Source organism: Cetorhinus maximus, chromosome 1 (genome assembly GCF_964194155.1).
Source record: "Cetorhinus maximus chromosome 1, sCetMax3.hap1.1, whole genome shotgun sequence".
Lineage (NCBI taxonomy): Eukaryota > Metazoa > Chordata > Chondrichthyes > Lamniformes > Cetorhinidae > Cetorhinus > Cetorhinus maximus.
The window spans coordinates 94,432,362-94,460,173 of record NC_135879.1 but is presented as its reverse complement, the minus strand read 5'-3'; the positions used below and the strand labels follow the sequence as shown (position 1 = coordinate 94,460,173).

The following is a 27,812-nucleotide window of genomic DNA, read 5'->3' as shown; positions in this document are numbered from 1 at the left end:
CTTACCGCCCCTCCCCCGACCCCCAGTCTCTGCCCCCTTCCTTCTGGGCCCTCAGTCTCTCCCCGCCTCTCCAGACCTTCAGATTCCCCTGAATCCCTTACCCCCAACCCCAGCCTGACCTGACCCGATGATCTGCCTGCCAGCCTACCCAGCCATTTAAATGTCCCAAAGCTTTTCACTGTGTTAGTGAATGAAGACTTAACAAAATACAGCAGCTTGTGCCATGAAAAGGGGACACGGCTTGGCTTCCCTCGATGATCCTGCCCTCTGGAGAAGCAGTCCCAGAGCAGGTACACTTCGTATTTCCGAAGAGGTCTGGTTCAGAGGTCCATCCAGAAATATGAAGCTCCATTGCAAGCCAAGAAGATAGGAGTGGAGTGGCAACCCCCCAGTGATTTCCCCTCCTTGGAAATTTCAGCATTATGTTCTATTCCTCATTTTGAACAGCAGACTAATTCATGATATATGGTGATGGGTGCCTCAAATATGAAAGCTGTGGCCTCTGAGATATTGTTTGGAAAATACAAAGGTCATTTGTCAACACCATCTGTCCCTAACAGTACTTGGTGATCCTGTTAGATGCCAGTTTTAATCAAAAATACAGCCCCTTTAGAATATGCTACAAAATGGCTGAAAAGAACTTGGATCATCTTCAGTTACTGTCTTCAGTGACAACAATCCAAATTCAGTTTACACATGTATGTTATATCCAGAAAGTTCACCATCATATTTCAGAACTTTTAGGCATGCAACAAAAGAGCTTCCTTCAACTCCTGTTCAAGATGCAGGATCAGTCTAGAAGATGGAGTTGTGGCAAAAAGGAGAGCCAGGTAGAGAAAGGAAGAGCTCTGATCTACATCACACTGTCACTGAGCACCCTCAAGGATGACGCACCCTCACGATGAGCACTCCATTGCTAAAGCCCTTCACATGATGATCTTGTTTATACAGTTGCTGATGAATATGCCCAATATGCAGCATTAGACTTGGATGTCCATGGCATCAAGGTAGTTGACACAAAGCAAGTTGCTTCATATAGGTCCTTCCACCACAGTTAACAATTCCTGTCATATAGCCAATGAAGAAGCTCTGAAAATTGATGCTAGGAGACATTACCTGAAGATAAAAGCAAAATACTGCAAATGCTGGAAATCTGAAATAAAAACAAAATGCTGGATTTCTGTTTTTATAACATTACCTAGAGGCCAGGTATGAGAGCATATGCTCATGCAGCCAAGGCTGCATGATTGGGTTGCAGTTGCTGCTGAAGCTCAGCATCTCTAACTGAATGGGGTGCAAAATGTACTTCTGCTATAACCAGGAGATGCTGACAACATGTACCCTTTTAAATGAGTTATACCATTTCCTATACCTAATGTCGATTTAGCAAAGCTTAAAGGTTGTACCATGTCAGTTTGATAACTAATAACCATTCTTCTGGCGGAGGGAGGGAGCTTGGCTGCATTAGGATCAAGGTGGCACGAAGATTAAGCACTTGTGGGTTGAAACTTGAAACCAAGTCAATACTCTGTGCCAGAACCTGTAACCCAATACCTAACTATAAGAACTAGGAGCAGGAGTAGGCAATTCAGCCCCTCGAGCCTGCCCCGCCATTCATTATGATCATGGCTGATCTCATTTCGGCCTCAAATCCAATTTCCCGCCCTCTCCCCATAACCTTTCAACCCATTACTAATTAAAAATCTGTCTATCTCCTCCTTAAATTTATTCAGCGTCCCGGCATCCACTGCACTCTGAGGTAGTGAATTCCACAGATTCACGACCCTTTGAGAAAAGTAATTCCTCCTCATCTCTGATTTAAATCTACCACCCCTTAGCCTAAATCTATGGCCTCTCATTCAAGAATGCCCCACAAGGGGAAACATCCGCTCCACGTCTACTTTGTCTATCCCCTTTAGCATCTTATATACCTCAATTAGATCTCCTCTCATCCTTCTAAACTCTAGCGAGCATAGGCCTAAACTGCTCAATCTCTCCTCATAAGACAAGCCCTGCATCTCTGGAATCAATCTAGTGAACCTCCTCTAAACTGCCTCCAGTGCAACTACATCCTTCCTCAAGTAAGGGGGCCAAAACTGTGCACAGTACTCCAGGTGCGGTCTCACCAATGCCTTGCACAGTTGCAACAACACTTCCCTATTTTTGTACTCTCTTCCTTTAGCAATAAATGCCAAAATTCCATTTGCCTTCCTTATTACCTGCTGGACCTGCATACTAGCTTTCAGCGATTTATGCACGAGGACACCCAGATCCCTCTGCACTGAAGCATTCTGAAGTTTCTCTCCATTTAAATAATAAGTCGCTTTTTTATTCTTCCAACCAAAATGGATAACCTCACACTTATCCACGTTAAACTCCATCTGCCAAATTTTGGCCCAATCACCTAACCTGTCCATATCCATTTGTAAATTTCTTATTGCTTCATTGCAACTTACTTTCCCATCTATTTTGGTGTCATCTGCAAATTTAGCTATAGTACCTTCTATCCCTGAATCTAAGTTATTAATATAGATTGTAAATAGTTGGGACCCAAGGACCGAACCCTCTGGCACCCCACTAGTTACAGCTTGCCATCCAGAAAAGACCCATTTATCCCGACACTCTGCTTCCTGTTGGTTAGCCAATCCTCTAACCAAGCTAATATATTACCCCTAACTCCGTGTGATCTTATCTTGTGTATTAATCTTTTGTGCGGCACCTTATCAAAGGCCTTCTGGAAGTCCAAGTATACTACTTTTACAGGATCCCCATTATCCACTTTGCTTGTCACATCTTTAAAAAACTCTAGCAAATTAGTCAAACAAGATTTACTCTTCATAAAACCATGCTGACCCTGATAGATTGCATTTTTACTTTCCAAATGCCCCATTACTAGTTCCTTAATAATGGATTTCAACAATCTCCCAGCGACAGACGTTAAACTAACTGGTCTATAGTTTCCTACTTTCTGCACCCCCCCCCCCCCCCCCCCCACCTTTTTGAATAAGGGCGTTATATTAGCATTTTTCCAATCCACTGGAACCTTTCCAGAATCCAGGGAATTTTGAATATTATAGCCAATGCATCCACTATCTCTGCTGCCACTTCCTTTAAGACCCTGGGATGTAGGCCATCAGGTCCTGGGGACTTATCACCCTTTAATCCCAATAGTTTGCTCAGTACTTTTTCTCTAGTGATGGTGATTACTGCATTACTGCAGAACATTGTTAATGATTGAAAGGCTAACTCAGCTCGCTAATGGATTTGGAAAGGTAGACGTCACCAAAACTTAGGCTTCTTCCTGAGCATCTCCATGCAAAACTGCAAATCAATGACCTAGTGGGGCACAGTAGTTGAAGATGGACTCTCAGAAGGAAGCGTTAATAGTGAGTTACATACTTCTAGCTGATTCAACTTCAGAGGTACCACTGCACACACCTTGAAGCTCCCCAAGCTTTATCTCTGCCAACCTGAACCTAGACTTTCTGGACTAAGGCAAGGGCTGGGATGGTGGCATAGTGCTATTGTCACTGGACTAGTGATTCAGGGGCCGAGACTAATGCTCTGGGGACATGGGTTCAAATCCCACCAAAGCAGCTGGTGGAATTTAAATTCAACTAATAAAATCTGGAATTGAAATCTAGTCTCAGTATAATGGTGACCTTGAAACTTTACTGACTTTTGTTTAAAAAAAAAACCCACCTGGTTCACAAATGTTCTTTAAAGAAGGAAATCCATCCTCACCTGGTCTGGCCTACATGCGAGTCCAGATCCATAGCCATGTGGGTTGACTCTTAACTGCCCTCTGAAATGGCCTTGTGAGCCACTCAGTTCAAGGGCAAATAGGGATGGGTGAAAAATGCTGGCTTTGCCAGCGCCACCTACATCCCATCAAAGAATTACAAAAAAAAAGGATGTTCTCTGTGAGGACATGGAAACTCCATATTAGGCAACCAGCAACCTGACAGGTGGAAGTAGATTTCCTCGTAGCTTGAAGTGGAAACTTAAGTATAGTGATGGATTCCATCTTTGAAGGCTAACCAAAAAATGGGAATATCTGACATAACCTCAATTAACATAGAAGGAAAAGGATAATAGGATAGAAAGAAACTTCAGGTGAGCAAAATGCAAACAACCAATACCCAGACAGAAGTAAAATGGAAGTAAATTTTAAGCTCAGATTTTAAATTGATAGCAAGATGGATAAAATTGGCTGCTATTATACAAAAACAAAGATGAGAAGTGTGCCGGGATATACAACAAAATAAATTGAATACATTTGTTTGGTGAATCTTGGTGTGGAGTGTTCTATAGAGGCCAAGATACCAACTGGGAGCCCAGTAGCTGGAAATTCGAATGCCACTCTGCTGTAAATTGGCTGCAGCCAAGGAGACATACAAAGGTCTTGCTTCTGATGCCATTCTGAGCTGGTCGCTAGAACGCATGCAATAGCACCTGTACCCCTCTCCCCTGTAGAATGAAGCTCATCTTCTGCAAGGCTCTTTACTGCAAAATGGCTGGTGGGCTATCCTTGCCCTGATCCCATGGCCTTAAGGTTCCGATATTAACCAGTACTTTTGAGCAGACAAGAGGAGCACCTACCAGAAGGCAATAGATGTAGATTGGTCACTGATGGCTCCATCAGCCCGAGTGCAGTTTTCACCAGTGACCCACACAGTAAAACTGTTGTGGCTTTCCTGGACCCCCCAAAGCAGCTTGGACATCTCCTGCCTGACTTCACTCCACTGACCATGATTCCCTACCAACCCCTCTTTCCAACTGCTTACTTGTGTGCTGGAAGCTGCTCTTCTGGGTCCACAGAGCTGGCCTTCTGCACACCAAAATCGAGTTCCTGCTTGCTGGCCAGCTGTGCTTCCTGCTGGATTCTGATGGTAGACTGACTGGATCTATATAAATTTTAACTCCTGCACTTCGTGCTGTGAGGGCTGAACAGTTTGCTCTCAGCTCTCATTGGGAGCTAAAATGGGGCTTTGGCATTGTATTCACTGCACTATATGCATTTGGCTACCTCAGTGCTGCTCTCTGGAATTCCTTCCTAAATATACTTACTTTTCTCTCCTTTAAAACCCAGCTCAAAACTTTCTCAAAATCCACTTTTCAGTCAAGCTTTCAGTCTCCCCTTCTAACTTTTGGTGTCTGTTCCCATGCCCATTTCCATTTGGCAAGCATTTTTGGGCATGTTTTTAATGTTGAACACATGACTTATTGTTAAAGGGCTGTGACCTCAGTAAAGCTCACTTTTGGGGTGGCAGTTCATGTATTAATACCTGGTCTTTGCTCTTCTGCACCATCGCCCATTACCCGTCCAGTTGATCCTGACTCTATGATTGACTAAACTCTGGGTCTAAAAGGTGAGTGTGGCAAGAATGCAATAAAGCATTGCTTTCTGAAATTAATTTCTACAGCAAAAACTTGGATCTCTTCAGATTGCCATTTGGGTAAATTTCTGTAGCATTTGACTATACCATTAGCAGGGTGGAAGTAAAATGTCTTTGGGAAGAACCAAGGGACAGTTTAATGTTGCAACAAAAACTGCTACTTTGCACGTTACATTTTCCAAATAAAGTTCTATCGAAGCAGGAGATGCTGTCCATTCGCAATGCTGCTACCCATGTCATTTATTGGCTGTCGGGCTCAAGGTTGTCCTCCTTCCTTGTTTTTAATGAAAGAGAGGTTCCACTACAAATACAGTTAATACTACAAATAAAGATGCTCTGTGAATGGTGAGGCAGTCAATGCTTTTAATGACTTTCTCTTGCTTCCTTGGATCAGCAACAGGAAGGGAGGGGGGACACGATGTGCAGGATGAATAGTTTGAAGAATAGAGGGCAGATCTTTTATTCGCTAAGGGACGAATAAAGGAAGGAATGTGGTTTCCTTGCATACATTGCAGAATTACATGAATAACTTCTTTGCAATAAGGAAAAATGTATTGTAAATGTGACCTCTATACAGTGCAAGCAAGTTGGATGAATTGGCTTGTTTACATTTAGCATAATGATTGAACATATTGTTGATGCTCTTAATATTTCAGACTTTAAAACAAATGCGTAAAATTGGAATTTCTTGGCCACTAATTTCAACATTTTTTGAGTTGTATAGATGGCCATTTCCTCGCATGAAAATGCTACACCGGTAAAACTATTACATAATGCTGCAGGACATTTAAATGGACCAGCGCGAACTATTGGTGCAGCTCTTATAGGATACCTAGGTAGGGTGTTAATCACAAGACTTATTGCTCTGTTTAAATATTAGCCCAATGCTGGAAATTTCAAATCCAGTTTACTTTTGGGTATACAATTCATTTTATCTTAACTAGAAATTTGCTTCCAATGCTATTTTACAGTAATATGTAAGAAGTAACTTATTGTAAAAGTTGTGCTTTTTGTTTTATTTTTGTTCATCAGCCTCAATTTTAACCCCCTATGCCTGTCAAAATCAGGACGTGTGGTGGAGGCGGGGTATTAAAATCTTTACAGCAGCCTGCTTGCCCGATCCTCGTGGTTCACACCGTTTTAACATGTGCATTCTGACCCCTAACAGTGAGGCCTTCTCACCATGCAGGCAAGAGTCTCACTAAAAAAATGAAAGTCAATCTAGTGACAGTTCGTACCCTGACTGTTTTAACTCTGGCCAGCTACATTCAGCACTTCGCAATGGCCTAACCAAAAGCACTAGGTGTGAAATAGCAGCAGGCCCAGAAAAGGTAAGTTTATTTTATATAAATCCCTTTTTGGGACAGGAGGAGTAGGAATGCCTTTCCAATCTGCACAGGTTACGTATCCTCCACCCCAACCCACCAATCCACCACTTATCTTGACTGCACTTAGTGGTAGAGCCTTTAGCTACTTCAGCACTACTCTCTAGCATTCTTTCCTAAATATATCTCTACTTTTCTCTCTTTTAAAATCCATCTCAAAACTTTCTTAAAATCCACTTTTCAACCAAGCTTTCAGGCTCCCCTCCTAACTCTTGGTGGCTGTTCCTCTCCATTTCCATTTGGCAAGCATTTTAGGACATTTTTAATGTTGAATGTTTTACTTGTCTTTTAAAGGGCTGTGACCTCAAAGATTTGAAATAAAATTTCAGTAAATCTCACTTTTAGGAAGACAGTTTATGTGTTAATACCTGGTCTTTGCAGTTCTACACCGTTCCTCATCTCCCCTACCCCCCACCACCCTATTTGGGTCAAAAAGGTGAGTGTGACATGAATGCATAAAGCATTACTCCTGAAATTAATCTCTACAGCAAAAACTTGAATCTCTTCAGATTGCAATTTGGATGAATGTCTGCACTTATCTTGACAGCATCCCAGCAGTTCCAGGCTTCCTGCTGCCCTTGCTTAACACCCTCACATTGGCCTCACTTCATTCACAAGGTTAGAGTGAGAGTGGGTTCTGGTGTATTTAAATGGGGCCTGGGAGTTGAAATGGACCCAGAAATTACACTCGCCATGGCGGCCCAAGTTTACCCGAAGTCCACATTAAAATTGGGCTTACATTTCCTTGCATGAATGGTGAATTGATGTTGCAGGGCGTGTTAAAAAATTAGCATTTTCAGAATTTACCAATTGCATTTTGAATTGAATATCCAACTCTGTTTTCCTAGTACTAGCATTTTAAAAGAACACCATCCTTAACTGTGATACTTAGCAGTTTTCACCTTCACTCTCGTCCAGACGTTGCCTCTATAATTAATTAGAATGTTATTAAATGATAATGCCTTTTCCATATTAGCTTCATACTGAGCTTCTGGCCATACTTCAGCCGTTCTTTTCTCAATTGCATTATTAAAAGTACCATGGCATGAAGTATTATAAAGCAAAACAAATTTTTTTTCTTGTAATAATTTGCTTTTTGAAGTGTTTACTGGTAATGATTGTTCTTAATGGAAGGTTTTAGATTTTCTTATCTGTAGCATTTTTTTTTAAGTGACACCGATTTCTTTTGCCAGGTGTGAGAACTTCTGTTCCGAGGCCCGTTGCCACTACATTGCAATACATTGGTGGAGCAGCTGCTATTTTAGGCTTGGTTGCAATGGCGTCAGATGTTGAAGGTCTCTACGCTGCTGTGAAGGCTCTAGTTTGTGTGGTAAAAAGTAATGCACTGGCCAGCAAAGAAATGGAGAGGATTAAGGGCTATCAAGTAAGAGCTTCACTGCAACTCACGTTTAAGGGAATAGCCGCAATATCTGTAGGTTAGGGTGGAGCAATTTGCAAGTGGTTTTGTACTATGCTAATGCCAGTGAAAAACAGATATGTGGGCATTTTTGGGATAGTTTGCCTACGGATGAAGTGATAAATAAAACAAATCTTGGAAAAATTGGATAATTATGCATTCGGTAATTTAATATTTGTGTATACAAGACTATGGGCAGAAATGTTCACACTGTTCATTTGTGTTCTGTAGTTAGATTCCCTGTGGATTTTTTGATTGGAAGTTAGGGAAAGATAATAAAACTTCCACTGAGTGAAATGGGAAGGTTAATGTTGAATGTGTTTTTATTGGATATACTGGATTTTTAAAATTTGCTGTCAGACCACATCTGGAATATTGTTCAAATTTGGTCCTCATAAAACTAAAAGACATAGATATTGGGGAGGGTATAGAGAAAAGCAACAAAATTGATCCCAAATGTACAGATGTTGAGCAGTGAGAAAAGCTGAGAGAAGTCCAAGCTCTTCAGGAGCATTACTCCTGAAATTAATCTCTACAGCAAAAACTTGAATCTCTTCAGATTGCAATTTGGATGAATGTCTGCACTTGACAGCATTCCAGCAGTTCCAGGCTGCCTGCTGCCCTTGCTTAACACCCTCAATCGTCCTCACTTCATTGACAAAGTTAGAGTGAAAGTGGATTCTGGTGTATTTAAATGAGGCCTGGGAGTTGATGTTTAGGATTGAACCTCATCAAAGTTTGTAAAAAAAAAATGCCAGATGGCATAGATAGAGTTAGCCTTCAAGAATTGCTTCTGATTGAGCTAGGAGAGTAGGATTGGAGGGCATAAACTTAACTTTGAGAAAAGTAAGTAGATATAAAGAACTTCTTTCCATATTTTATTAATAATTGAGTAAAATTCTGCTAGGTAGGGTAGTAGTGACAAAGTATTAGAGACATTCAAAATGTAGTTGAATGCTCAAATAAAAGAACTAGTGTACCAGTGGGAAGATCTTTGATGAAGTGAATGTTTTTTCTTTCCCTTGATTTCTCTTCTCACCTTTACACTGTCGTTTCGAGTTTACCAATACCTATTACCAAATATAATTGATGGAATTTCTAGTTAAGGTGTTTTTTTTCTATTTTAGCTCTTGGCAATGCTGCTGAAGAAGAAACGGACTCTCTTGAATAGTCATATCCTCCATCTTACGTTTTCATTAGTGGGAACTGTTGACAGTGGCCATGAGACCAGTATCATTCCTAATTCTAATGGATTTCAGGATTTGCTTTGCGACTTTGAAGTAAGACACGAGTAAAAAATAGTGCAACAATAACCTAGAATGTAGAAGACAACATAGATTTGTGCCTTACCAATTCTCCTTGACTTTTTTGGCCCCAATTAAAATTGTCTAGCCTTGGAATTCCGATGGGATGGGGGTGCTTCTCTCTACCCCATGTTTTAATGTCACTGCTCCTGGTGGAATGTTAGGCTCCCCTTGACATCCCTCCAACTTCTTTCCAGTGTACTTGCCGTACAGCACCTGCAGATGGTGCTCACAATACCGAATCCCAATAGTAATTGTTCCTTGAGCGATCCATTAGAAACGTAGTACATCTTTCAGCAAAGAAAATATATTTGGCAAGATGCAGTTCTGGAATTCCAGTACCTTCAATAAATGATCCAGATGGCACTTGTTTAATGCAAATGACCATCTTCCTTAAATTTGGGGCAGGATCATTGCGGGACTAGTTGGGACAGTGGTCCTGGTCAGTAACCGTTTCGGTCGTACAGCTCCTCGCTCAGAACTTTTAATCTATGATATATATTTAAGTTACTTAAAATGGGCAAGGAATGTTCTTAAGGTTTATTTAAGTTCAATGATTTTTTTTTTAACATGACCTTACTTTTACAGGTCTGGCTGAATGCACCATATGAACTTCACCTGTCATTATTTGAGCACTTTATTGAACTTCTGACTGAATCAAGGTATTATTAAATTATTTCAAAATACTTGTTTTTAAATATTTATACTTCAGTTGGCAATTATTAGGAATAAAGGGTTGCTTTGATTCTGTTTTACAGTGAGGCCTCTAGAAATGGCAAGCTAATGAGGGAATTCCAATTGATACCAAAGCTACTGCTTACTCTGAGAGATACGTCCCTGTCACAGCCGACCATTGCAGCTATCAGTAACGTGCTCAGCCTTTTGCTACAAGGCTTTCCAAACAGCAATGATCTGCTCAGGTAGAGTCCAGGCATAGCAAAGAATGCTGAAATAACCAAGGAATTTAATTACAGCAAACCATTTGAGTACTGTGTATGCTTTCCAACTTTGCAAAAAACATTAAAAAGTGTCACCTGAAAATGTCCGGAAGTATAGAATAGAGGTTAATCGCTGAAAAAATTATGAAAGTTGCACAAGTACAGTAGTGAGGTGCATTATTGGTATTTCAGTCGAATGGAAAGGTATGCAACTGATGTTTCTCTCTGACATTTACTTTGTTGGCTTTAGAGTTTTGTGCTGCATCTTTAGAGATGTCAACCAGGATATCTTCATGTGAGAGTGAATTTCCTTGAGCAAGACAGAGAAAGATTGAAATCCAACTTCAGTAAAATATATAGCATTTTTGCTAATTTTTCAAACAAACCTGTGATAAAAGTTTCACATTCAAAAAAAAAAATGATTTGCTTTAAGGATTGTTACACAGTTTTTCAACCTTCCATAATATCTTGAAGCTCTTTTAAGCTAACAATTTAATCTTTCTTTCTGTAAGCTGTATTCTAAATCTACAACTGGTCTCTTCCATTCCTAGGGTATTTGTGATAATTGTACATTCTCTTAAGTTCAGTGCTTATTTGAATGCAAGCAAAATGCAACTGAGACTGTGTTATACACACATACTGTAGGGTTCCATGGTAAATCATTCTTGAGCGGGAACATTTCATGAAATATATAAATTGCTGGTCACTTTTCATTTCTTCTGCAATTCCTTTCCCCCACCCCTACCCAATTTTTGGGATGTTAATAAATGGAGGATTCTTCCCTCCTAATTACAGTAAGGAAGTTACATCCAGGAATGGAATCCAGGTTAGATTAATTACGGGAAGAGGCCTGACCAGTGACTTAAGTAGCATCTGGAATTCCAAAAGCATCAGCATGAAGCCGAAAACATATCTAGTACTGTCACTAGTGTGGAGTGTTGCACTCTATCAATACAAGAGTTGGACACTGAAGAAAGAGAATGAGAGGAGGATAACAGCTTTTGAAACGTTGGTACAGTGAAGGATCCTCAGAATCAGCTGGATGGACAGAAAGACAAATAACTGGGTTAGATCAAGAGCTGAAGATTTTTTGTTCTTTTCGTTGAACTGAGTGGCTTGCTAGGCCATTTCACATGGGAGTTGAGAGTTAACCATATTGTCCAGGAATCAAAAGGGTTACTAAGTACACTTAGAGAAATTAAGATAATCAAGTACGGATATTGGAGACAAAGATCCAACAGCATTGTCCTGGGAACAATTGAAGGAAAAATTAAGAGTAAAAACAGACGAGGAAGAAGAAAAATCGGAAAAGTGGATTACATTGAGATGTGGACTGAGGGAGGCCTGAAAAAAGCCAGAGAAGAAGAAAGACAATGCCAATGGCCCCACTAAGGCTGTGGTAACAATGAACGAATTACAGTAAATGCTTAAAAGTGCCTCTGATATTCCTATGTTCCAGATAAATATTTACTAACTTCCAGTTTCTTTGTTTGTGTCAAGGTTTGGTCAGTTTCTTTCTTCCACATTACCCACTTTTGCAGTTTGTGAGAAGTTTATTGTCATGGAAGCTAATAGTGAGGAAAAGGAAGAAGGTGAGCAATATATCTGTGGTTTAAAACTTCTTTGTATGTTTCTTTATATATAAAACTCTATTTGATTAACTTAGCCTCTTTTATTTGACGCACTATGGATCAACAGTATACTGCATAATGGATTGCAATAAAACCCCCAACTGTTGAGAACAACCTACAATTGCTAATGCTGCAATTGTACTGCAACCACCAGAATTGCACTGGTACATTATCTGAGAATTGTATTACGCAACCGCACCATTATATCAATGAATTTGCAGCATGCTCTGTTAAACAAAATGTATACATATAAGCATAATATAAGGAATTCCTCAGGGTAGCGTCCTCGGCCCAACCATCTTCAACTGCTTCATCAATGACCTTCCTTCCGTCATAAGGTCAGAAGTGGAGATGTTTGCTGATGATTGCACAATGTTCAGCACCATTCGCAACGATTCAGATACTGAAGCGGTCCATGTCCAAGTGCAGCAAGGCCTGGACAATATCCAGGCTTGGCTTGACAAGTGGAAAATAACAGTCGTGCCACACAAAGGCCAGGCAATGACCATCTCCAGCAAGAGAGAATCTAACCGTCGCTCCTTGACATTACCATCACTAAATCCCCCACTATCAACAACATGGGGGTTACCATTGTCCAGAAACTGAATTGGATTAGCCATATAAATACTGTGGCTACAAGAGCAGGTCAGAGGCTAGGAATCTTGTGCAGAGTAACCCACCTCCTGATCCCCCAAATCCTGTCCGCCATCTACAAGGCACAAGTCAGGAGTGTGATGGAATACTCCCCACTTGCCTGGATGAGTGCAGCTCCCACAACACTCAAGAAGCTTGACACCATCCAGGACAAGGCAGCCCGCTTGATTGGCACCTCATCCACGAACATTCACTCCCTCCACCACTGACGCACATTAGCAGCAGTGTGTACCATCTACAAGATGCACTGCAGGAATTCACCCAGGCTCCTTAGACAGTACCTACCAGTAAACCCACGACGACTACCATCTAGAAGGACAAGGGCAGCAGATAGCTAGGAACACCACCGCCTGGAAGCTCCCTTCCAAGTCACTCAACATCCTGACTTGGAAATATATCACCATTCTTTCACTGTCACTGGATCAAAATCCTAGAACTCCCTCCCTAAAAGCACTGTGGGTATACCTAGACCACATAGACTGCAGCGATTCAAGAAGGCAGCTCACCACCACCTTCTCAAGGGCAAGGAGGGATGGGCAATAAATGCTGGCCCAGCCAGCGAATCCTACATCCCGCAAATAAATTAAAAAAATGTAACCAGGCGTCTGCTCATTAGTCTCCAAATGCTGATTGAACTGTCTAACTCTATTCTAATATTAGAAGCTTAAAGGTAGACCAGAGCTGCCAGGGCACTTTTTTAAAGTAATTTATGCTTAGATCACTTGATACAAACTTAATTACACGACAGATACAACTTGAATGTGAGAATAGCAGTGAATTGACATAAAAAGCGTAAGATGGCATGAGGGAAACTTTTTTGCTTGGACATTGTTGAAGAATGCTGAATTGTGTAGCCAAATTAATCAAATATATTTCAGCAGTCACACTATGGTACTGTGGTCAGACCACACATTAGTACTGTGTCCACTTTTGGTCACTGAGCAGTAAGGTAGACATTTGAACACTGGAGGTGGTCCAGAAAAGAGCAATGAGTCTGATCCCTGGCATCAGGAGCCTGAGAAATAAAGAAACACTTGAGAGACTTAGAATTTTTAGCTTGGAATGGAGGAGTTGGAGTAGTGACTTTACAGAGGTATATAAAATGGTAAACAATGTGGCAAAGATAAATCAGGGCTATTACTTCAAACTGTGGGAGTAGAACGTGGAGCGGTAGGTTCAAACTAATGAAAGATAGACATCAAGAGATTCCTCAAACAAAGCATTAATTAACAGATGGAATCAACTTTTAGATAGAGGGCAGGATGAATATCAAGAAACATTGAGGTGCTGTAATTGGGTGTGGTGCATGTACGGGAATGTGCTTCTAAATAGATGAATTAAGATGCTCAGCCATAAGTATCTTGTCATTAGAGTTTTGGTGAAGGACGTATAAAGTCACCCATTATACCAAGCTTCTGCATATCCTGACTTAATCTGAGACAGCAGCAAAGAAGTTACTGAAAGACCAAGACGACATAGAAATGATCATATTTCACTTCCATCAATTCTTATGTTGCCTGCATGAAGCTGGAGGAAGTTTCAGCTCAACTGGGCTTGGATGTTAGTCAGGGCTTTTGAAGAGAGTAGGAATAATCCTTTAATCAATAGATGGAGCAAAGAAGTAAAGCTGACTGTCATCAACATACATATGGAAACTGACAAATCTATGACTTGCTTAAGCTTGGAATCCAAATTGGAGGTTGGGGATTTTGAAGGAGGCAGATCTAAGTGGGTAGTTAGGGTGGCAAAGAGAAATGTAGTGTTGTTTCTGTTCTTTGGGGTTCGCCTTGGAGTAGGAAGCAGGCATTGCCATGGCTAATGCAGCTTCACATGGTCCAGCTAAATCAGGAGATTGGTAAGGACATTACCCTTTCATTTATGCAACCTGTTTTGAATTCAGCTCTGACTGATGAGAAGAAAACCTCTCTGCTAGTTGCAAGGATATCTTACGAAATAAGTTCAAGTAAGGCTCAATATTATACCCAGATTCTATGAACTGGCAGCATGAAGCTGCTAGCAATTGAGGATAATTTTACATTTTCATTGAGAGAATTCATAAGGATGTCTAATAAAAAAATAGAACATTCACACGCATGTTCAACTGAGGTTAGGATAAGGCAAAGGTTTGGGAGTATGTGGAGAGAGCTATTTCCTGTATCTTGCTGTCATTATTTCAGACAGTGCCACTGTTATGTATCCTGTTCTGTTCCCATGCCTGTGATCCCTTACCTTGATTAAGTCATCAGCAGTGAAACAAAAGCTTCATCCCTTGTCTTGCCTTTCTCTGACATTCCTCAATCTCTTTTTCCCTTGTTTTCTGTCTTTTATCTACTTCCTGATTCTCCTATTCTTGTCTCCTTCACCATTATGTTTCCCTTTGTAAGCCTCGTCTATCATTGTCTTTTTGTAGTAACTTTTTAAAATGATTAAGAACAAAAAACATCAACACCCAAATTTGACCATTCATTATGGTAAGAGTTCCTTGTGAATGTTATTTGAAACTATTACAGGTATAGAAACAGTAGTTAGCTAGTTGATCCTTTCAAGCCTCCAAAGTAAAAATATTGTTTGTTAAAAGTCCATCCTACTGGTCAGTTTTGAAGATGTATGTATTTCACATGTTTACCAGGTGTCGATGATGATTTTGGTGGCCTTGTTTCAGCTAATACCATTCTACTGAGAAACAGACTTTTGGATATCTTGCTAAAGCTACTATATATTTCAAAAGAGAAAAACAGTGTTAATCCACAGTGAGTATTGCTTGAAGTGCATGAAAATTATTTGCTGTGATTTTTGATTATACATATGTGATATATATGTTATCACTTTGTGTTGTATGCACTGCTCACTGTCTAATTTTATTACCATTGCACTGCATGCTAAGTACAAATCACGCATTAAGAGTTGCTTGATTTCTGTGTGTGGAATTAAATAGGGAGAGAATTTCAAATTTGAAGACAATTTTCACTGTAAATCGCCTTTCAAAAGTTTCTACTGGTCTTTTTAAAACATTCAAACAATATTTTTTGTTTCATAATTTATCGGTTTAATTATCTTTAACGTAGAAGTAAATAAAATTATAGATATAGTACTTCTTCATTAAATAAATGTTATGTGTTTTTGTTCCAAAAAACCTTAATTAGCAGTGGCTGCGACATTGACTTTTACTCTGTTTTCCCAAATAACTTGTCATTTGGGCTGGCTGTTAATTGCAGCAACAGTGTTTTACCTCCTGGGTATGCATAAATACCAACAGCCAGCTTAACACAGAGAAACTCTGGCTTAGTGTGTTTGCAGCTTGCCACCTATTCTTCAGCCGTGTCCAAGGTTCATGGTTACTAATTTTGGTATTGCTTAAAAATTTAAGTATAAATGCTGTACATGCAACTGGATTTCTATTATTTTAGTTAAATCAGATTTTTACCTACATTATGTACATTTCTTCAAGCTCGAGGTTTGAACTTACTTGTCATTTTTTTTTTCTTTTATTCCTTTCAAAACACACCTACAACATCAAACCGTAGAGCATGTGAAGAATTGGTGAAGATTTGGGGTTTTGACTGGCTTCTGATGTTCATGGAAGAGCATTTACATCCCACTACTGTCACTGCAGCAATGAGAATTCTTGTTGTACTGCTCAGCAACCAGTCAATCCTTGCCAAGTTTAAAGAAGGGCTTTCTGGAGGAGGCTGGCTCGACCAGACTGACTCTGTTCTCACAAATAAAATTGGCACTGTATTAGGTATGTGTGAAATCTTTCTATTGCACAGTGTAGCTGATACATCTGGAATATTGCCTGTTTGCTTTCTGCATTACATAGAGTATATTATATATTGTGTAGTTTCTCTTAAAGGAATCAAGTGCAGAGTACCATAGTGTAGTGTTTATGTTGCTGGATGAGGAATCCAGAGGCCTTGACTATTAACCCAGATAACACAAGTTCAAATCCTGTCATGACCATTTAAGAATTTGAATTCCGCTTATAGAAAAAAAAAATTCTGGAATAAAAAGCTGATATCAGTAAAAGTGACGAAGTTGTATAAGTTGTTGTAAAAACCCAACTGGTTCACTAATGATTTTTTTGGGGAAAGAAAACTCATCTTTACCTTGCCTGACCTGAATGTAACTCCAGTCCCAAACCAGTTTTGTTAACTCCATAGATGATCAATACAAACTTGTCATGCCAGAGATCCCCGCATTATAAAAAATAAATAAATGTTTTGCTGCCATATAAACATACCTCCTGAATATTTAGAACCCTGTTTTGTCACAAAAACTGATATTTTAAACTGGCTTAAATTGACAGCAAGTACAGCAGTATGTTCTGACTAGTTGGGATACCTTGCAATTATTTTCCAACCTCAGATTGGTTTTTATTAAAGAGTTTGATATATAGTTAATAGATGGGTAGACAAGATAATAAATTAGCATTATCTTTCTTGCAGTGAAAATAAGTTGCAAAGCTACATACTTCATATATAATAGAAAGTAAGAAAATGTTTTAACATTTTCAAACATTTTGTGGTAAGGAAGAGTAAATTGTAATGCAAAAAGTAACCTTAATATTATATCTTATTTCCCATTCACCTGTAGTAAATTCTGTATGTTCAGAAAATACACAGGAAAATTATTTTTGCTTTGAAATAATTATAGATGCAGAATCATTCAAAGTTTTAGCGCATAATTCACTCCCTCCCTGCACCACCATTCACTCTCTCCATCACCGACACACAGTGGCAGGAGCGTGTACCATCTACAAGATGCACTGCAGGAACTCACCAAGCCTCCTTAGACAGCACCTTCCAAACCCACGACTACTACCATCTAGAAGGACAAGGGCAGCAGAGAGTTGGGAACACCACTATTATGGCACAGCCAAGTTGTTCAAATCCCAGAGGGAAACTTAAGACAACTGCCAGAACTATTTTTTCAATTTGTATGTTTCGGGATGCAGGCTTTGAATTCAGTTGTAATAAGACCACCGAACCTTACAGGTTTTTACAAAAAAAGATTAAACATCTATTAATAAGAGAAATGATTTTAAGCACATACATGCATCTACAAATTACTACTATAATAACTTCTAAATCCCCTAATTAATCTGACTCCCAGTTACACCTCCGTTAGGGCAGCAGTAAGACACGCAGATTTTAAAAGACCCAGGCAAAGAAACATGATACCCTGAACAATTCAATTCAAAATTAGTTTCCTTAACTTCAGTTCTTTGTAGACAGCTGCTTGAGGCGTAGATGCTGAAGACACTTCACAGTTGTTAAATCTTAAAATGCCTACCTTTACACATAGCCTTCTCTCCTTTATACATATTTTCCCCTTTGAATACAAAGTCCCATTGTTTCATGATGTCTTTGGACTTTACTTCCCTGATCATATAAGTTTATCATAGTACCAATTTTACCAGTAACCCTTGGGAAAAAGAAACACACTGTTTCTAAACTTCACCTGACTAGGTGACACATTTCACCCCCCCTTTGAAAACAATCTAGTCTTGCTTATTTAAAAATGCAATGTTCTTTTACACCTTACATTCTAAACTTCCCCCATGTTTGCCTGCTTAACATTTCAAACCCAGCATATCTTCTGATACATAAAAGCCTTCAGACCAGCTGCCTTTAATCCAATTAAGTCTCCCCCACACACAGACACACACATATATATAGACACAGATATCACTATTTTACAATAAATTCCACTAACACTATTAGATCTTCCTGACAACCACCACCTGGAAGTAGCCCTCCAAGTCAATCACCATCCTGACTTGGAAATATTTTGCCGTTCCTTCACTGTCGCTGGGTTAAAAACCTGGAACTCCCTAACAGCACTGCGGGTGCACCCATAGCACAGGGACTGCAGCGCTTCAAGGCGGCAGCTCATCACCACCTTCTCAAGGGCAATTAGGGATAGGCAATAAATGCTGGCCTAGCCAGCAATGCTCCTATCCCACGAACGAATAAAAATAAATATAACCTAGTCTGACATTTCAGCTTAAAACTGAAAGGGTGGTGTATTGCAGGAAGTGTCATCTTTTGAATGATACATTAAACCAAGCACCCCATCTGCATGTTTAGGCAGACGTAAGGGGTTCCATGGCACTTTTTGAAGAGCAGGGAATTTCTCCTAGTACCCTGACCAACAGTTATCCCTTAACACCACCAAAAACATATTCATATTTATCTCACTGCTATTGGTGTTGGTGGGCCTTGCTAAGAGCAAATCCCTGCAGCATTTCTCTACAATACATTGGTGACTACATTTCAAAAACAATTCATTGACTGTGCAGCATTTGGTCCTGTCCTGAAGATATGAAAGGCGCTTTATAAAAGGATGTTCTTTGAAATATGCAGCAATTCTTCAAGAGTGCCTGCCAAATTTAAGAAATGGGTACTGCATCCAGTTAAGTGTAGAAGCCCTATGTGACCAGAGAAAGAAATTAATCTGGTTCAACTCAGAGTAACAGTTTTTTGTTAATTTGTAGTAATATCGCTGTACTCAACAAAAGACTCATCTGAAGCAATTGAAATGTACTATGTGAAAGTGTAAGAAAATCAGTCTCAGTTAGCTTTGATATTTTTGAAGTTAAATGCTGAAGTTGGGATATGCATGTCCTGGATGCAGGTAGGAGCTGCACACCATGTTGGGATAAAATGTTTCATCATAATTTACAACAACTTAAATTTTCTGTTCGATGCTACGTTGTCATGAAGTATTGAACATATGCTTCTCTCAAATGAGGAGAGATAATTTTGTATTAGAAAAGAACGTGTAGCAAAAGAAAAGTCACATCTTTATGCAAAAATATCCGTAAATTGTTTTTTTTTCAGGTTTCAATGTTGGCAGAATTGCTGGCGGTAGATCAACAGTGCGTGAAATAAACCGTGATGCTTGTCATGTCCCTGGTTTCTTTATTCTCCAGTCATTCTTACCCAAACACACCAATGTGCCTGAACTATATTTTCTGTTGATGGCCCTTTTCCTCCAGCAGCCAGTTACTGAACTGCCAGAGCACCTGCAGGTATGTAATTCATGTAATTATATGTAATTCATATAATTTTAATCACTACTCATTTTAAAATTTGTACTCCATTTGGTTTGTCCATTTAAGATTCGTGTATGTGTTAAAGGGTTAGTTAACATGGTTAACATATTAACTAGTTAACATGGAATAATATGAAATTCCTATTCCATCTTGTCCTCGAAAATGATGAAATGGAGAGGGATCTGCAACTTATGCAATTATGAGACAAGTCATTTAAGGAATGGATTTAGCTTTTACATATGTAAAAAACAAGAGGGTAGCCAGGGAAAGGGTAGGTCCACTCAGGGACAGAGGTGGGAATCTGTGTGTGGAGCCAGAAGAAATCGGAGAGATACTAAATAAATACTTCTCATCAGTATTCACCAAAGAGAAGGACTTAGAGGTCAATTTGTCTAGGGAAGAGTGTGTAGATAGCCTGGATCATGTTGAGATCAAAAAAGAGGAGGTGTTAGGCATCTTGAAGAATATTAAGGTGGATAAGTCCCCAGGGCCAGATGGGATCTACCCCAGAGTACTGAGGGAGGCAAGGGAGGAGATTGCTGGGCCCTTGACAGAAATCTTTGTATCCTCACTGGCTACAGGTGAGGTCCCAGAGGACTGGAGAATGGCCAATGTTGTTCCATTGCTTAAGAAGGGTAGCAGGGATAATCCAGGAAATTACAGGCCGGTGAGCCTTACGTCAGTGGTAGGGAAATTATTGGAGAAGATTCTTCGTGACAGAATTTAGTACCATTTGGAAGCAAATGGGCGTATTAGTGAGAGGCAGCATGGTTTTGTGTAGGGGAGGTCATGTCTCACTAACTTGATCGAGTTTTTGAGGAATTGACAAAGATGATTGACGATGGAAGGGCAGTGGATGTTATATACATGGATTTCAGTAAGGCCTTTGACAAGGTCCCTCATGACAGACTGGTACAGAAGGTAAAGTCGCATGGGATCAGAGGTGAGCTGGCAAGATGGATACAGAATTGGCTTGGTCATAGAAGACAGAGAGTAGCAGTGGAAGGGTGCTTTTCTGAATGGAGAGCTGTGACTAGTGGAGTTCCGCAGGGATCAGTGCTGGGACCTTTGCTGTTTGTAGTATACATAAATGATTTGGAGGAAAATGTGCCTGGGCTAATTAGTAAGTTTGCAGACGACACTAAGGTTGGAGGAGTTGCAGATAGTGAAGAGGATTGTCAAAGGATACAATGGGATATAGATCGGTTGGAGACTTGGGTGGAGAAATGGCAGGTGGAGTTTGATCTGGACAAATGCGAGGTAATGCATTTTGGAAGGTCCAATACAGGCAGGAATTATACAGTAAATGGCAGAACCCTTAAGTGCATTGATGGGCAGAGGGATCGGGGTGTTCAAGTCCACAGGTCACTACTTGGACTCGCAAATGAAGTTGACATATTTCCGGAGGAAGCTGCTGGAACTCTGAGAAATAGTTCAGATATAACTGCAGATTAAACAAGCACCATCACAGAAAATTGCATGGCTATCTGCTCCATCTGTTTAACTTTTGTGCTTAAACATACAGCAGCATTCTTTAGGTTTAGGTAGAAATAGCTACAACCTAGTATTCTTCTAGACTTGACTATTCCAACACTCTCCAGGCTGGTCTCCCGCATTCTATCCTACCTTGAGGTCATCCAGAACTGTCCTAACCTTGTCTTAATTCACTGCAAGCCCCGTTTCCCTATCTGATCTACATTGCCCTCTGCTTGCTGACGGACAGTGACTCCCAGTCAAGAGACATCATAATTTTAAAATTTTCATCCTTGTTTTCAAATCCCTGCATGGCCTTGCCCCTCCCATCTCAGTAATTTCCAAATCCACACCATCTGTGATACCTACACTGCTATAATTCTGGTCTCTTGTGCATCCCCAATTTTAATTGCTCCATTGCTGTGCCTTCAGTTGCCTAGGTTTCAAGTTCTGGAATACCCTCACTATACCTTGCCTCCTCTCTACCTCCTTTAAGACACTCATTCAAACCTACCTCTGTGACCAAACTTCAGTTCTTCTTACCTACTATCTCCTTATGTTGCTTGGTATCACACTTTGTTTTATAATGCTCCTGTAAAGTGCGTTGGGATGTTTCACAGAATCACACAATGCAGAAGAGGCCTTTCGGCCCATCGAGTCTGCACCGACACATGCAAAACATCTGACCTACCTACCTAATCCCATTTACCAGCACTTGGCCCATAGCCTTGAATGTTATGACGTGCCAAGTGCTCATCCAGGCACTTTTTAAAGGATGTGAGGCAACCCGCCTCCACCATCCTCCCAGGCAGTGCATTCCAGACCGTCACCACCCTCTGGCTAAAAAAGTTTTTCCTCACATCCCCCCTAAACCTCCTGCCCCTCACCTTGAACTTATGTCCCCTTGTGACTGACCCTTTAACTAAGGGGAACAGCTGCTCCCTATCCACCCTGTCCATGCCCCTCATAATCTTGTACACCTCGATCAGGTCTCAGTCTTCTCTGCTCCAACGAAAACAACCCAAGTCTATCCAACCTCTCTTCCTAAGTTAAATGTTTCATCCCAGGCAACATCCTGGTGAATCTCGTCTGCACCCCCTCCAGTGCAATCATATCCTATAATGTGGCGACCAGAACTGCACACAGTACTCCAGCTGCGGCTTCATCAAGGTTCTATACAACTCCAACATGACCTCCCTACTTTTGTAATCTATGCCTCGATTGATAAAGGCAAGTGTCCCATATGCCTTTTTCACCACCCCACTAACATACCCCTCCGCCTTAAGAGATCTATGGACACACACGCCAAGGTCCCTTTGTTCCTCAGAACTTCCTAGTGTCATGCCATTCATTGAATACTTCCTTGTCAAATTACTCCTTCCAAAATGTATCACCTCACCCTTTTCAGGATTAAATTCCATCTGCCACTTATCTGCCTATTTGACCAACCCATCTATATCTTCCTGTAGCCCAAGACACTCAACCTCACTGTTAACCACCCGGTCAATCTTTGTGTCATCTGCAACTTTACTAATCCTACCCCCCACATAGTCATCCATGTCATTTATATAAATGACTAAAAATAGGGAACCGAGCACAGATCCCTGTGGTACGCTACTGGACACTGGCTTCTAGTCACTAAAGCATCCTTCTGTCATCACCCTCTGCCTCCTACAACTAAGCCAATTTGGAATCCACCTTATCAAATTACCCTGGATCCCATGTGCATTTGCCTTCTTTATAAGCCTCCCATGTGGGACCTTGTCAAAGGCTTTGCTGAAATCCATATAAACTACATCAACTACACTACCCTCATCTACACACCTGGTCACCTCCTCAAAAAATTCAATCAAATTTGTTAGGCATGACCTCCCTCTGACAAAGCCATGCTGACTACCCCTGATCAAACCTTGCCTCTCCAAATGGAGATGGATTCTCTCCTTCAGGATTTTCTCCAATAGTTTCCCTACCACTGACGTGAGACTTACTGGCCTGTATTCCCTGGCTTATCTCTACAACCCTTCTTAAATGGCGGAACCACATTAGCTGTTCTCCAGACGTATGGCACCTCCCACATGGCCAGAGAGGAATTAAACATTTGGATCAGAGCCCCTGCGATCTCCTCCCTTGCCTCCCTCAGCAGTCTAGGATACAAATCATCCGGACCTGGAGATTTGTCCACTTTTAAGCCTGCCAACACCTCCAATACCTTGTCACTCCCTATATCAATTTGCTTAAGAACCTCGCAGTCTCTCTCCCTGAGTTCGATACCTTCATCCTCATTCTCTTGGGTGAAGATGGATGTGAAGTATCATTCAGCGCTCTAGCGATGTCCTCTGGCTCCACCCATAGATTGCCCCCTTGGTCTCTTATGGGCCCTACTCTTTCCCTGGTTATCCTCTTCCCCTTGATATACTTATAGAAAGAATATCTTGGGATTTTCCCTAATTTTACCAACTTTCCCATATCCCCTCTTTGCCCTCCTAGTTGCTTTCTTAAGCTCCACCCTGCACTTTCTGTACTCATTACATTAAAGGTGCTGTATAAACAGAAATTGATATTGTCCCTTCTGTCAATGTCACTTGTCTACCCAAAGAAAACAAGGTGAGCCAACTCGTTCCCTTTTTGAAACCACATGAATAGTACTTTTATTCTTTAAAATGTGAATATGGAAAGCTAATTTCTCATGTCCACCATTGCATAAGATGACTAGAATAATCTATAAGAGCTAAATTTAACTATCAAACAATGTGTGCATGCCCATACTAAATCAGCTGGTCCATATAAAAATGGCAATTTCCTGAGCTCTGATGTTAGTTTCCGATCATTGGGACTTGAAAACAAAGTGGCTTGTGAATAGGTTATCAGGGGTAGGCGGGTTGCAGATTTCAGCTTACTATCAGATCAGCCATGATCCTTTTAAATGGTGGAGCAGGCTCGAGGGGCTGAATGGCCTACTCCTGCTCCTTGTTCCCCTATCGTATGTTTGTATGTTTACTTGAAAAATAATGAAATTATTTTAATGCTAAATAGCATCAGATTTAATCATAGATTTAAGAAGGAAGTGTATGAAATGGTAACTAAATATATTGCCGTGTGCTTTCTAACTACAGTTTGATCTGGATTCCATCTGGACATTTATCTTTGGTGTTCCTGCTTCGAGTGGGACAGTGGTTGCATCTGTTCACACTGTATGCTCAGAATCTGCTTTTTTATTGTTGGGAATGTTGAGGAGTATGCTCAATCTTGTAAGTATCCAAAAAACCAAATTGAGTTTATGAATCATAGAAAGACTTGGATAAAATTAATGACGATAATAAAATCTTTTAAACTTTGATCAGTCAGTATGAATTTGAAGATAAGTGCTTATTACTTTAGCCTAATCTGCCTCAGCCCATATCAAACTTTTCCTTATTGCATCCGTTGGCACTGGGATTTCCTCACTTCAGTTGATTGATGTAAAGCCGCAGCCGAAAATATATAAGTACAGTTTCAAGCATTCGCATGAGGAAGCATCGAAAACTTTGTAGTCAAAAATAGTTTCACTCTTGCCCTAATTAAAACATATATTCACTGAATGAGGTTCTGAAATGCACTATATGGTTTAGAATGTTGTTTCATCTAATATTGAGACTAGAATCGATATTGGTCTGTTAACATTAGCCTAGATTTTCTGTTGCTGCCCATTTTAGTGTGTATATCGGGTGGCTGATACCTGAAAATGGGCATGGCTTATTTCCCACCAGTCCTCTATCCTTTTCACATTGTAGCTTTATTTCTTAGAGATAGGGTTGAGTAGCTTTGAGCACATGTTCATTTGGCAGAGTGTCTGTTTGTCCTCCATGCCCTCTTTTGATCAAGTAAAGAGGGCATAATTTCTAACTGCACCGGTTTGGAATAGGTATCCATCATTACTAGGGTCTTAGCTGTAATAGGAACTGATTTCAAGAGCCCAGGTAAATGTATTTAATCTTTAATATTTCAATCTTCTACTTGACTGCTTGTAGGTTTCTTTTCCAGCAGGCGCTGGAGCGCTTATGATCCTTTGTAAATTGGGTTTTTTTGCTATTAGTGGATTTTCCAATGGGAATTCCCTTAATCTGAGTTGTTTGGAAGATGATTATCTGGCGACCTATGACAGGCAGGTTTGGAGACATATAAGATGCCCTGTGCCCACCCACAACCCCATCTGCAGAAGGAGATGGCAAGACCTTACTTTGGGGACAATGGTCAGAACACTCTTCAAGATGGACTTGGAGGCAACAGAACTGGGAAAGTAGGGGAAAATACCAGCGGGTTGGCTCCCTGACATGGCCCTGCCTCCAGAAGAGTTTCCTGAGGCAAGCTGCCATTGGAATCAGCAACATGCTTGATGGAGGCAGGCAGTCAAGGTGATTAAGGCCTCAATTAAGAGCCATTTTCTTGCTTTGTCAGAAACTTGGCACTGCTCCACATTGAGGACTCTCACAGTTCTGGGTGTTGTTTTATTATTAGTTCATCTGGACCCTTTTGTAACCAGTTCCATTTCGAGGAGCACCCTAGGTCTCCCTGTTCCTCAGCAGCACTTACAGCTCCCAGTGGGACTGCCAACCATCCAGCCCTCTGTCAGGCTTTTTGACTGACTCACATCCATGTACAACCCATTGTCGCTAATTGAACAGCAAACGTGGAGATGACGTGTTAATTGTCTGCCTCCGATAAGATTGTGCAGGCTGGTAGACTGCTGACACAGGCCAGAAGATTCTGGCCAATTAGTGCACACGGGGCTCCTTTTTTCAAAGGAAAGTGGGATAGCAGACCTAATGGCACCACTAGCTATATCTATGGCTACCAGCCATACTTCCTCAGAAGTACTATAATTTGGTGGCAGCCAAATGCCAAAATGCATCACCAAAATGCCAGCAATTCTATCTGCAGGCCCTGGTGCACTTATCTGGCAATGCCAATAGCGCACTGTCTCCACAGGTTCTGAATCAGCAAAGGATCAGATGCAGAGTCTTGTTATCTGCTACAAGGATAGCTGCAATGATCATTCAGAATAAGGCTGTCACAGAAATAACCAGCAACAACCTGAAGCTTGCTTCCCCTCCTTATAAGGCATGCTGCATGGAGTTGCACAAAAAAAACCTTTCTTCATCCAGCACTATCTCCACTTAGAAACTGTAAAATAAAATTGGGCATTTTACTCATCACTAGTGTGCAGCTGGAGTTTCATGTTACTTCAGTTTTGCCTGCCATTATTTTGTGCTGTGCTTCTTCAGTATTGTCAAAGGCAGCTAGCAGGTTTGTCTTCTAAAGCTGTAAGAATTTTTGTGACTATTTTAACATTTCTGTTTCATTAATTAATACTACTACTGGTATACTTCCTGTATCTGCTAAGATGCACACCCTAAGTAACGAAAAATAAGCTAACCTTAGAAAATTGAATGCAAACTGCACATTCCCAATTGAATTGGTCTGAAACCTACCGATAAACAATGTAATCTAAACTGCATCAAGATTGAAAAATCTAGACATGTTTGATGAGAAAGACATTGAGAGCCAAATTATATAAAACATTAAATATTAAAGACTTATTTTTCCTTCCACTTATATGTTGTTTCTTTCTACAGCCCTGGCAGTCTGAAGAAGAAGGTTCTTGGCTTAGAGAATACCCAGTTACTTTGATGCAGTTTTTTCGATACTTATATCACAATGTTCCAGATCTTGCTCCTCTTTGGACAAGCCCAGAATTTCTTTGTGCTTTCGCAGCAACAGTCTTTCCCTTTAACATCAGGCCTTATTCGGAAATGGTGCGTGTTTAACTTATGTTAAGTGATCAAGTCATTGTCACAAAGTTCTGAAAAGTGAATGAAATGAAGACTTAATGACATTGTCAACAGTACATTGTTATTTTTTATTTTTGATTTGCCACATAATTAATTTCTGTCTCCCTCATACTGGTCCTGGTAATGAGATACATTGATAAAGAACTAAATGTGAATAAGGCGACCTGATTGGCTGGATGAAAATCAGAGTTATTAAACATGTTGGAAGAAGGGAGCCGTGTTTGGACCAGGGCCACAGTCCTTATTAAGATGTCAGTTAATGAAGTGGCCAAGAGGGAGATGTTTTAATGTGTGTTATAAAAATCACATGATAAAAACTTTGAATGTACTGTTCACAAATGAAATACTTTTATAATTACCTCCCCCTGTCACTCCCATTCAATTGATTACTTGAAACTGAGTACTTGGGATGGTTCGGTAAAGGCAGGGGGGCATATTGGCTGTCATTAGGGTAGCTATCCATGGTCTTTTAACTGAGCACCATAATAGATTTTAGATGTTTGATTATTTGATTGTTATGCAATTATAAGTTACTTCAACTTGAAAAATCTCCCTATGACTAATTGCACCTCTCTCCCAAATTGGCACAGCTTGTAAATTATCATTGGCCTGAATGCCCTATTTTACCATGTAAAACTTAAATTGCCTTTAATCAGATGCTACATGTAATTATTGTGATAAATATCCTGTTGACTTGTTAACCAAATGTTGAACAAGCTGAAAGTA

At 40.4% G+C, this 27,812-nt stretch overlaps 1 protein-coding gene across 1 annotated transcript in view; it reads left to right on the top strand.

Moving 5' to 3' along the window:
• The window catches only part of wdfy3 (WD repeat and FYVE domain containing 3), a 405,362-nt gene that overhangs the window by 203,046 nt on the left and 174,504 nt on the right, over positions 1-27,812 (top strand). Inside the window, exons 23-33 of the mRNA XM_078543892.1 lie at positions 6,124-6,235; positions 7,978-8,168; positions 9,329-9,481; positions 10,094-10,167; positions 10,264-10,425; positions 11,944-12,035; positions 15,358-15,478; positions 16,253-16,470; positions 19,571-19,761; positions 24,372-24,506; positions 26,871-27,050. Of these exons, the coding sequence (XP_078400018.1) occupies positions 6,124-6,235; positions 7,978-8,168; positions 9,329-9,481; positions 10,094-10,167; positions 10,264-10,425; positions 11,944-12,035; positions 15,358-15,478; positions 16,253-16,470; positions 19,571-19,761; positions 24,372-24,506; positions 26,871-27,050 (1,629 nt within the window). The remainder of the gene's footprint in view (positions 1-6,123; positions 6,236-7,977; positions 8,169-9,328; positions 9,482-10,093; positions 10,168-10,263; positions 10,426-11,943; positions 12,036-15,357; positions 15,479-16,252; positions 16,471-19,570; positions 19,762-24,371; positions 24,507-26,870; positions 27,051-27,812) is intronic.